We start from the raw sequence: 12,809 nt of genomic DNA, 5'->3' as shown, positions 1-12,809 counted from the left end.
CGTCCAACATATAACACCTCACACATGCCCAAATTAAATGCCATCTGCCATTTCTCTGCCTAAATTTTCAACTGATCTCTAGCATGTGGTAAACTTTGACGAATTTCCTTATTATCCACAACTCCACCGATTTTCACACCATCTACAAACTTATTCATCAGTCTGCCTACATATTCAGCAGATCATTTATCTATTACACAAGTCCCACCATTGATCCTTGGGGAACACCACTGGTCACAGACCTGTAAATCAGAGAAACATCCTCCACTAATACCCTTGAATCTGTGACCACGTTAATTGTGGACCCAATTTGTCAACTCTTTGTGGGTCCCATGTAGTCTTCTGGACCAGCCTATTACAAAGCCCTTGTCAAATGTTTTAGTGACATCCATGTAAACAATCTTCACTGCCTTAGCCTCATCTTCGTTAACCCCTCGAAAAAAGATCAATCAAGTTTGTGAATCAGGACCTTGCCTGCACAAAGCTATGGTGACCATTCTCAATAAGTCCATGCTTTTCCAAATGCAAGTAAATTCCATCCCAAGAACCCTCTCTAATAAATTCTTTTCACTGATGCAAGGCTCACTGGTCTATAACTTCTTGAACTGTTCCTGTTGTTCTTCTTCAGACAGGGGTCCCCAACCTTTTCTGCACCGCGGACCGGCTTAATATTGACAATATTCTTAGGGACCGGCCAACCGGTTCAAGTAGAGTTAAACTCACCTCAACATGTCTTTTACAGTTTGGGTTGCCAAGTTTCTCACTCCCAAATAAGGGACAAAAGTAGCAGTCAAATCCCAGGACACTTTACCCCAGGAAAGACTACCAGGACCATGAAGCCTTGCGCAGGCACCTGTGTGCGCATGTGCGTACGTGCTGATTTTTTTCCCACAAATCGGTTTTGCCTTCATCTTCCCGACTATACTGTACATACATTATTTCTACTTTATACAGGCTGTGTATTTATCATATCATTCCTACTTTTATTATATGTTAGTGTATTTTCAGTTTTATGTGTTATTTGGTATGATTTGGTAGGTTATTTTTTGGGTCTGGGAACGCTCAAAAATTTTCCCATATAAATTAATGGTAATTGCTTCTTCGCTTTACACCATTTCCGCACCAAAGGTTTCATAGTAATGCTCTACCTTAGCGAGGGAAATATAGGACAAGGGTGGTCCCATATGGGACAAACCAATTTAGTCGCATATACGGGATGTTCCGGCAAATAGGGAAGAGTTGGCAACCCTATGTTCAAGCTCAACAGTGTGTGACAGGGAATGAGGAAAGGTGCAGCTGACTCAAATCGTTTCCTCACGGCCCGGTAGCACATGTTTTGCGGCCCGGTGGTTGGGGACCACTGTTTTAAGCAACGGAACATTCTGGCTATTCTGCTGTATGATGGGCTGAGTGGCCTCTCTGTAATCAACATTCTATGTTAAACGGAGGCTGTCACAGAAAATCAACCACTTCACATGGGAAAAATAACAATGGCATCTGCTCTGAAGTCCACAAACAGAAAATACACAGAATACATTTGTTGTTGCAGTCCACTTAAGGGAGGCATGCTCTCTTTAGACATCACCAATGCTCATGCTCCCCCACATCTCCCCAGCCTCCACCCCTCCGGATTCCTGAGTGACTCTACCTCTGAACGGTAGGCTAGCTGCCATTTGTCACCATCTCCTTGTCGGTAGAGCTCCATAAATGGATCAGATTTCCCCATAAAATCCTTCGGAACAAAAGGAAAAAGTCTTGTTAACTAAGCTTAAGCACATATAAAACTGAAAACTTTATGCTCCATGAATTGCTCTTAAGGTGGGTTTGAGCTGCCTTCTTGAAGCATTGTGATCCTTCTGGTGAAGGTGCTCCCACAGTGCTTTTGGGGAAAGAGTTCCACAGTTTCAATTTAGTGCAATGTCTGTAAGACAGGGTAGTGGGTGATTTGGGGAGGAAACATGGGCATGTTGAGAGTTCCACACAACTCCCATCCTTGCCTTTCCAGCTGGCAAGCTTGCAATATGCCATTGCAAAAGTCTTGACGAGGTGGCATAAATAGTGTGGAGAGAGTCAACTTTTAAAGTGATGTATGAAAAACACTGGAGGAACACAGCAGGTCAGTCAGCATCTGTGGAAGAAAAAGGGCAGCTGGCATATGGAAGAATGAAGGGTCTCAGCCTGAAACACCGTGTCCTTTTCCCTCTGTAGATGCTAACTGACCAGAGTTCATCCAGCACATTTTATGTCTGTCCAGACTTTCAAGCATCTGTCATCCTGTGTCTCTACAGCAGAGTTCCCAACCTGGGGCCCATGGACTCCTTGCCTAATGGTATTGGCCCACGGTATTTAAAAAAATGGTTGGGAATATGGTTTGATTTTATCAGATTTTTCTCATCAATTCCATTTTTAATGGTTTAGGTTTACCTTGGTTCATGACAGCAGAGGAAGAAGCTTTTTCATTCAGGCATTCAGTCACATTGAGGCAAGTCAGGGATGAAACACTGGACACTGTAAGCATTATGCTCTCCCCACTCTCCCCAGCTTTAATTTTGCACACCAGCTACAAGCTACGTCTCCAAGCATGCCCAGAAATGGAGAGAGTTACTCTACAGCAAATCCATAACCTGGAGGAAGTGGATTGGGAACTTACAAATAATTATGAACAGTAAAGAGGAGGTTTTCATTACCAATATCTCAAGTAAAGCTCTCTGATTTTCTAAAAAGGGGCTGATTACTGCAAATTGAAGGGAGGCTCAAGCTTGCCAGGCTCTGATGCCCAGAGATTCTGTAGCTATTGCTGTTGGAAGACTACAACCACAACTGCCGGGCAGAGTGAGGTAGTCAGAGAGGACAACCAGGCTGGACTTTACTTTCTGCTTCACACTGTAATTGTCCAGATTTACAAATGGCCATGCCTCTGCTGAAACTTGGAAACTTTTACAAACCAACAGAAGCCAACTAAAAAAGCAATATGGAGAGAAAAGATGAAATATGAAGGTAAGGTAACCAATAATACCAAGAGGATACCAGAAGTATTTTTTCCAGATATATAAAGAGTAAAACAGAAGCAAGAGTGGAAATCAAACCACTGGAAAATGACACTGGAAAGGTAACAATAGGGGGCTAAGAAATGGTGGATGAGCTCAATAAGTATTTTACATCAGTCGTCAACAGGTTTTGGGCCTGTACCGCTGGAGATTAGAAGAATGAAGGGGAGATCTTATTGAAACCTATGGAATATTGAAAAGCCTAGATAGAGCGAAGGTAGAGAGGATGTTTCCTATGGTTGGGGAGTCTAGGACCAGAAGGCACTACCTCAGAATACTGCCTTTAGAACAGCTATAAGGAGGAATTTCTTTAGTTAGAGAATGGTGAATCTGTGGAACTCACTGCCACAGACAGCTGTGGAGGTCAAATCACTGGGTATATTTAATGCAGAGGTTGATAAGTTCTTGATTGGTAAGGGCATCAAAGGTTAGAGGGAGAAGACAGATGAATAGGTTTGAAAGGGACAAACCAGACTGGCAGAGCAGACTTGATGGGCCAAATGGCCTAATTCTGTTCCTGTTTCTTATGGTTTTATGGACAGCACTGATGTTGTCCAAGGTGTGAAGACATGCACAAACAACATCCAGTACATGTTCCAGGGTCCTGGGACAACATTGACCACAACTTCAAATAACCACACCCTCATTACCCGAGCCGCTGTTTCACCCTTCTCCCATGTAGTTGCAAACACTGAAAGATGCCCTCCCATTGGTCAGCACCTTATTTTCCAGGTTCCTGGCCTCCAGCTGCAGAACTGCTGATCTTTTATCATTCATCTCTTCGGCTACAATCTGAACACAAGGGTTAAAAAAAAAAACAAAGTTTACATCAGAATACAATTCTTATCAAATTTTCACAGGATACTCTAAAACAGTTTTCTTCAGGGAGTTACTTGGAAAACGCAGGGTCAGCAGCAAATATTTCCAATGCACAGCCAACACACATTAGATACAGAGTAAAGCTTCTTCCAAACTGAAACATGAACAGCTTTTCCAAAGGACCTGAAGTATTGAGTCTGTTTCTCGTTCACAGACAGAGTCCTGCAGGACAGAAACAGGCACTTTGACCCACCATGTCCATGCCAACACTAATCCAACCTAGCAGCATTAGGTCCTTATCCTTGCACGCCTTGCCTATTGCAGTGTCTGCCTAAATGCCTCTTAAAACTTGCATATGTCAGGGGTTCCCAATCTTTTTTATGCCATGGACTCCTAACATTAACTGAGGGGTCTCTGAACCAAGGTTGGTAATCACTGGTATATGTATACAATTCCACCACTTCCTCTGGCAGCATGCTCCAGATAGCAACCTCTGCATTAAAAAAAAATTGTCTCAGACCCCCTCTAAGACTCCTTCCTCTCACCGTAAACCTGTGCCCAGTTGTTTTGATACTCGTACCATGGGAAGCAAGCTCTATCCATACTTCTTACTTTACATATGTCTGCCAAGTCATCCTCCTGCCTCCTTTGCTCCAGGGAAAATAAACCTAGCCTATCCAATCTCTCCTCACAACTAATATCTCCAACCTCTACAACATCCTCTTCAGTACCTTCATATCCACCCAGTGAGCAGAGCAACCTGACCAGTCATTTGGAAAGTTGCATCATTACTTCCTACATACATACACACACACACTCACTCACTCTATGCCCCGATCCATGAATGCAATCTCCTTCGCCACCCTACTGCTCGTGCTGTAACTTTCAACAAACTATGGACTTAAACTCCGCTGTCTTTCTGTTCTTCAGCATCCGTTAATGTTCTCCCATTTACTGTACACATCCTACTCCACCCAGCTTTCTAAAATGCAACATCTACATAGAAATAGAAACTTAGAAAACCTACAGCACCACACAGGTCCTTTGGCCCACAATGCTGTGCCGAACACGTACTTACTTTAGAAATTACTTAGGGTTGCCCATAGCCCTCTATTTTTCTAATTTTCTCACACTTATTATGGTCAACTTCCATCGTCTGATGTATATCCTGCCATACCCAGACACAATCTTCACTATCCACATCACCAACTGTCCCATTGCCCACAAATTTACTGATCACACCTCCTGCAATCAAGATTTTTAATTGGCATTCCTCAGCACAAGTGTAAACAACAAAATGACTGTTACTCTGGATCTGATGCAGCAAAAAAAAAATCACAATAAGCAAAAAGAGCATAATAAAACAATTAATACCAATGTAAAAGCAATCCTCTAAAAGACAATGTAAAAGTAACTGCTATACAGACTGGTTTTATGTACATAAACTGACACCGGCTCATGTGTATGTAGTGGTGTCGAGGGACAGTGGAATGGATCAATGGCTGGAGCTGTTGATCAGCTAATACCTCACATTCAATTATTTTTTATTTAAGAGATACAGCGTGGAACAGGCCTTTCCAGTGCCACCCTGCAACACACCTATTTAACCCTAACCTAATAACAGGACAATTTACAATGATCAATTAACCTACGAACCAGTACATCTTTGGAGTGGGGGAGGAAACCGGAGTGTGCAAGGAAACGAGGAAACCCACGGGTTCCTGAAAAGAATGCACAAACTTTATAGAGGACACTGCAATGGAACTCCAAAGACCAACACCCCGAACTGTAATAGGATCATGCTAACTACCACGTTACTGTGGCATGGTCAATATTCCACAGGCACCGTCTGAATTTTAGCGTTTCCAGCATTTCCTGCAGTTTGTGATTCTCCTTCTAGGGGAGGAACAGTATGGGTTGCGTATAGAGTAAAGCTCTCCCTCAAATGTCCCAAAACTGCTGTAGCAAAACCTCCCAGATGAAAGATTTTTCTCATGCCTTAGATTTCTAGTTCATTTTGTGTGATTGGCTAACTAGATTTTACCCTTTATTAATGTAATTGAAACTGGATTCACTCCTGAATCACAATAGGAGATATCAACCTCTGATTATATAGTCAACATATTGATTTTAGGTCACCTACTGAATTATCTGATTTCCATTTTGTGCCAACAGCAACACTTCTACACAAAGCCACTTGAGTCAATGTGAACAAGTTGAATTGGAATTCATCGCCACTGATGGCTATGAAGGCCAAGTCATTGGGTATATTTAAAGTGGAGATTGATAGGTTCTTGATTAGATTGTATAATGGTTACTTTCTTTGTGGTTTGAACTTCCTCATGCCTGGCTGTATTTTACACAAGTACCTATGAAAATGCAATTGCTTAGTGTGTCCCCTAATGATTATAGTTCTTCATATTATTCTGGAAACTTCTTGGACATTGCATTATTTGAATAGGGGCTATCTGATTGATTAACTCTATCTACAAATTTGAAAATGAAATATGTTTTCTATGGTATAAGAGTCATTACTAGGCTCATCCTACTGTTTCCAACTCCTTTGTTCCCTTAATGCTTAATAAACTTGTTACTTTACAATAGTTTTTATGTCTCATTCTTGGCTTTTGAATAGATCAAAAACATCAGATTCCAGCAGGTTCTTGATTAGTCAAGACATCAAAGGTTACAGGGAGAAGGCAGGAGAATGGAGGTTGAGAGGGATAATGAATGATGGAATGGCTGAGAAGACTTGATGGGCTGAATGGCTTAATTGGTGGTGGGGATTGCAAGAACAGTGTAATTTTACTTACAGTGATGCTCCCTTTACCAGCCAACTTTCCTTTCTTCAACTCAAGGGGTCGAGTGAACATTTTACTTGAGACAATCTGTAAAAATGAGGAAGATGTTTAATAGACTGGCCAACTTATCAACCTTAAACCCAGTCCCCAGAGCTCTGCATCAGGACAACACTACAGTCATGCCTCCTTAACACTCCTGTAGCAATCTCACTGTCACAAGCTCTTAACGTAGCCCTTCAAACATTTGATTTTTCTGCTAAATGAAACAATGTTCTTCCCTTTTCATATACTTTGTTGCTTTTTTCCTGGATCATTTTCATTGATCAGTTACAATTTATAATTGATCGTGTGTCAAAGAGCTGTTGTGATACGTCTAGCGTGGGTAGTGCTTGTCGCTCTCAGCTTTCAATGCTGGCTAGCAGTTTCACGAAAAGGAGAGCCGAATGCCCAAGTCTCACCTTGCCAGTATACGGCCTCTCCTTGCTGGCGACACACAAACACTGAACTCCTTTTGGACTCAGGCTGGACTACAGAGGACAGGGAGGAGGTCTGGCCCCTACACACGTAGCACATAGGCCCACCGGTGTGTGGAATTGCCCCGGTGATCCTGAACCAGATCCGCAGCTATGGTAAATAGTCCCACTGCCTTGCTGGCAGCCTCGGGAGAGATGACAGCTACAGGAGTAAACCCAGTCAGAAAATCCACAGTGCAGCCCCAAGCTGGTGCCAAATGTATTGCTTTGCTTTCCTTTGGACTACACTGGTGAGGCCGAGAGGGGGATCTTGACAAATGGGCATCCCAGGATCTCCCTACGTTCCACCTAGGCTTGTGCCCTGGAGTGGTCACTCCAGTGCCAAACTCTCTGTTGTCCTTCAAGCCATCAATCAATAATCGATGTCCTTTGCTTCTTACTCTGCTCCCCCCACCCACCAGAAATGATGCCCTATTCACTACGGAAATATTCTGTCATTTAAAAACCATCCTCTGGATTTCTCTGCTTCCAAGGGAGCAGACATAGTGCTTCAAATCTCATCTGCCATCTTAACATTACCTAGCAAAGCCATCCTTCTTACTAGACTACTGGAGACAGAACGTTGAGTTCTCCAACGCTCAGCTTCAACCTGTTAACATAAAACACTAAAGCACAGTATACACAATGCTGCGCTAAGCTGTTAACCTACTCTAAGATCAATCTAATCCAGGGATTTGCAACCTGGGGTCCAAAGACCCCTCGGTTACTGGTAAGGCTCCGAGCATGAAAGATTGGCAACCACTGATCTAACCTTTCCCTTCCACATAGGTCTCTATTTTTCCATCATCCATCTGCCCATCTAAGGTTTTATTTTAAAATGTCCCTCTGTATCTGTGTCTACCACCACACTGCCAGTGAGTTCCATGTACTCACCATTCTGTGTAAAAAGCAACTCTCACAACATCCCCACTATACTTTCCTTAATATTATGCCCCCTCATCGTAGAGGAGTAACAAATATTTACCGCATGTTAACTCTCCATCCTTGGCCCAGAGGAACCATACAAAAAATAGGGAACTGAGAGCAGGAGCTCGGCACATTCCAGGTGCCAAGCCCGACACCGCACCCGGCTGCGATGGTCACCCAGCCAATCCCAGCCAGAGCTTCCTCACAGGGAGCAGGACAAGGTAGCCTTAACCACCGGTGAGCAACAGTGCAATACACAGAGCAAGTCACCTGTCCCAGGGTACATTCCACACCTCCCAGATAGTCATCATCATTCAGGGCAGAGGATTTATTGTCGATATCATAAATGCCGAATTTCAGTTTCTGCACACGCTCAAAGAAATAATCCACCTCCAGCTTCTTTGCAAATTCAGGCTTCTGGCAGTTTTTCACCCTTTCAGTTCGGTCTAGCTGTTGGGAGGATAAAAAAGTTATTAAAAATTAGCTTTAATAGATTCAATTAGCTTTATTTAAGTTCCTTGGGGTCAATATCACAAATGATCTGACTTGGTCCAACCAAGCAGAGTTCACTGCCAAGAAGGCCCACCAGCGCCTTTACTTCCTGAGAAAACTAAAGAAATTTGGCCTGTCCCCTAAAACCCTCACTAATTTTTTATAGTTGCACCGTAGAAAGCATTCTTCTCGGGTGCATCACAACCTGGTATGGAAGTTGTCCTGTCCAAGACTGGAAGAAGCTGCAGAAGATCGTGAACACAGCCCAGCACATCACACAAACCAATCTTCCATCCTTGGACTCACCTTACACCGCATGCTGTCGGAGCAGTGCTGCCAGGATAATCAAGGACACCCACCCAGCCGAAACACTTTTTGTCCCTCTTCCCTCCGGGAGAAGGCTCAGGAGCTTGAAGACTCGTACGGCCAGATTTGGGAACAGCTTCTTTCCAACTGTGATAAGACTGCTGTATGGATCCTGACCCGGATCTGGGCCGAACCCTCCAAATATCCAAACCTGCCTCTCGGTTTTTTTGCACTACCTTATTTTCCATTTTTCTATTTTCTATTCATGATTTATAATTTAAATTTTTAATATTTACTAATTTTTACTTTTTTTAATATTTTTTAAATATTTAATATTTGTAATCCAGGGAGCAGAAAGCGCAGAATCAAATATCGTTGTGATGATTGTACGTTCTAGTATCAATTGTTTGGTAACAATAAAGTATAAAGTATGTATATCAACACAGAGTGAAGTGCGTCGTTTGCATCAACTACCAAATCTGAGGACTGTGCTGGGAGCAGCCCTCGCTTCCAGTACCAACATAGCATGCCCACCTGTTACTAACTCTAACCTTTCGAATGTGGGAGGAAACCCACACAGTCACGATGAGGATGCAGACAGCGGCGGAGAATGAACCCCAAATGCTGATGCTGTACAGCGTTAGATTAACTGCTATCGTGCCACCCTCAACAATATCTACAAGTTTTCCAATATATCCTCGTTATAAAGATGCCACTTTGCAGATTTATTCTGCATTAAAAGGGATTCAATCAAGTCATTTTTTTTGTCTTGTCAGGAACTCTCAATTCTGTCATATACCTGCAAATCTCTGTAAAAGTACAGCAGAATAACCAAACTGCAGTACCCCAATATGGTCCAAAAGGATAAGAATTTTTAATTTTATTCCTTTTGAAATACATTTTGGTGCTAGACTGACCTTCTTACAGATCTTATTAACCCTTTCCAAAGTGTAGTCCACACTTCTTTTACATAGCAGGGAGAGGCCAACATCCTCTAACCTGTAACACCAAAGCAGTCACTCTTGATTGAGACTAACTGCTAGAGTCTACTCACCCTCCCAATTTCCATTAGATTTCAGCTTATATTTCCAGTCCCCATTTTTGTCCATATAAAACTTGCAACGATTTCTAGAATAGGCATCATCCCCTCCACCCACTAGTCCGAATATCTAGGTGAAAGAGCAATGCTCATAGGTAGACTAATTGCAGAATAACTTATACTTTATCACAACTGTGTTCAAAAACTCTTTAACACTTAATGAATTGCTTTTAAACTACCGTCGTTATTGATGTTGGTGAAGGATTACAGATACCTGGGGATAAGAATTGACAATAAACTGGACTGGTCAAAGAACACTGAGGCTGTCTACAAGAAGGGTCAGAGCCGTCTCTATTTCCTGAGGAGACTGAGGTCCTTTAACATCTGCCGGACAATGCTGAGGATGTTCTACGAGTCTGTGGTGGCCAGTGCTATCATGTTTGCTGTTGTGTGCTGGGGCAGCAGGCTGAGGGTAGCAGACACCAACAGAATCAACAAACTCATTCGTAAGGCCAGTGATGTTGTGGGGATGGAACTGGACTCTCTCATGGTGGTGTCTGAAAAGAGGATGCTGTCCAAGTTGCATGCCATCTTGGACAATGTCTCCCATCCACTACATAATGTACTGGGTGGGCACAGGAGTACATTCAGCCAGAGACTCATTCCACCGAGATGCAACACAGAGCACCATAGGAAGTCATTCCTGCCTGTGGCCATCAAACTTTACAACTCCTCCCTTGGAGGGTCAGACACCCTGAGCCAATAGGCTGGTCCTGGACTTATTTCATAATTTACTGGCATAATTTACATATTTATGGTTCTATTACTATTTATTATTTATGGAGCAACTGTAATGAAAACCAATTTCCCCTGGGAAAGTATGACTATGATGTTTAAGAATGCACTCTAGTCAATTTACAAACTGACGCAGAATGTCATTCAACAAATTATGATAGCAAGCAGATTACTGTGTCAGTTGGCCTGTTTTGATGTACAATCATTAACTAGTCCAGTTTGCCCACCACCCCTTAGCACACCTCATACACTGCCAGTTTCATTGGCAAACTTTTCATTTGGAGTTTCTACAAAGACATCCACACTCAACACCTTTGAGTCTGCTCTCCCATTCCATCATGACTGATTTTATTATCCCTCTCAACCCCATTCTCCTATCATTTCCCTGCAACCTTTGATGCCCTTACTAATCAAGAATCTATCAATGTCCACTTTAAATATACCCAATGACTCTCCGTCTCCACAGCTGCCTGTTATAATGAATTCCATAGATTCACCACCTGTGGCTATAGAAATTCCTCTTCATTTCAGTTCTAAAGGAGGTTGTGCCCTCTGATGCTCGACTCCCCAACCATAGGAAGATGGACAGCAACAAATGTAACATTGACCTCTGTGGAACTACTGAAAATAGTTCTCTTGTCACTGAAACCCTTGTTGACTTGGAAGGTGCATTGGTACAATGTAAAGCCATAACCCAACAGCAGCTAATTCAAACATATTGATACCTGTCAGAGGTGCTAGGGTCCTCGGCTCAGGTAGCAGGACTCTACTGTAAATTACTACTCTTTGCTTCCAATACCTGGTCTAATCCTGGACCCACCTTGCCACTTTGATTCCATGGGTTTACTTTTCGATCCAGTCTACTATGCAAGGCTTTGATAAGACTTCATTAAGGTTAATGTTTCTCCATTTATAAATTGGCAGATGACACAGTGTTGGTCAAAATCTCAGATGGAGAAAAGGAGATGAACAGGAATGCCAACAGATTGGCTGGTCGAGTAGTGTTGCAATAACAAGATTGCACACAACATCAGTAAGATAAAGGAACTGTTTGTGGACTGCAGGATGGGGAAGTTGAGAAAACACACACCAGTCCTCATCAAGGGAGTTAGTGGTGGAAAGGGTGAGCAGCTTCAAGGTCCTGGGCATCAGCCCCTCCGAGGATCTGCCCTGGGCCCAATACAGTGATATCATTATGAAGGCGGCATGCCAGAGGCTCTTCTTTGTTAGGAGCTTGAGGAGATGTGACAAGTCACCAGACATTTACAAATTCCTACTGATGTACAGTGGAGAACAAGGACTGGTTGCATCACAGCCTGGTACAGAGGCTCCAATGCAGAGGTTTGTAGACTCAGTCAGTTCCATCACAGGCACAACCCTCCCCACCATCTATCTCCCCGAGGATATCTTCAAGAGGTGGTGCCTCAAGGACCCTCAGCACCCGGAACTCAGCCTTTTCTCATTACTACCATCAGGGGTACAGGAGCCTGAAGACAAAAAACACCAACAATTCAGGAACAGCTTCTTCCCTTTTGCCATTAGACGTCTGACTAGTCCAATGGTCCATGAACACTTAATTCCATTTTTTGCACTATTTATTTTTCTAATTTATAGCAATGTCGTCTTTACACTGTTCTGCTGCAATAAAACAACAAATTCCACATCATGCAAGCTAGAAATAATAAAGCTGATTCTGAATAAAATCTATACAGGCTGCATCAAACAACATTACCTCCATCCAGTGGTCACTGGTCTCAGTGTTTTGAAGTAAGACACACAGTGGATCAGACTTTGAACCAACATCTTTGTCCATCAAATTCTCACAGGAAATGGTCAACTGCACTTTTATCACACACTGCGCCATCTGGAAAAAATAGAAGTTCCGTGTACTTAAAGCATTTTCTTTACGGGGCATACAGTCACATGCCCAATTCCCATTCACCCTGTTGGCAATGCACACCCACAGATAAGATTCAAATCTGTTTATTGTCATTCTTCAGTACACAAGTGTAAAGGAGAACAAAATGATTTTTACTGAAGATTCAATGCAGCATTAAAAAAAACAAACACA

The 12,809-nt window shown here is 42.7% G+C and overlaps 1 protein-coding gene across 6 annotated transcripts in view; it reads right to left on the bottom strand.

Moving 5' to 3' along the window:
- The window catches only part of cpne1 (copine I), an 83,468-nt gene that overhangs the window by 17,810 nt on the left and 52,849 nt on the right, over positions 1-12,809 (bottom strand). For all 6 annotated transcript variants that reach the window (XM_072244668.1, XM_072244658.1, XM_072244685.1 and 3 more), the window contains exons 2-6: positions 12,471-12,602; positions 8,377-8,556; positions 6,680-6,754; positions 3,768-3,839; positions 1,649-1,732 (exon numbers count right to left, since the gene is read on the bottom strand). In XM_072244668.1, coding sequence (XP_072100769.1) covers positions 1,649-1,732; positions 3,768-3,839; positions 6,680-6,754; positions 8,377-8,556; positions 12,471-12,602 — 543 coding nt within the window. The remainder of the gene's footprint in view (positions 1-1,648; positions 1,733-3,767; positions 3,840-6,679; positions 6,755-8,376; positions 8,557-12,470; positions 12,603-12,809) is intronic.

This window comes from Mobula birostris, chromosome 2, assembly GCF_030028105.1.
Source record: "Mobula birostris isolate sMobBir1 chromosome 2, sMobBir1.hap1, whole genome shotgun sequence".
NCBI classification, from domain to species: domain Eukaryota; kingdom Metazoa; phylum Chordata; class Chondrichthyes; order Myliobatiformes; family Myliobatidae; genus Mobula; species Mobula birostris.
This window is presented reverse-complemented; position numbering and strand designations above follow the sequence as displayed.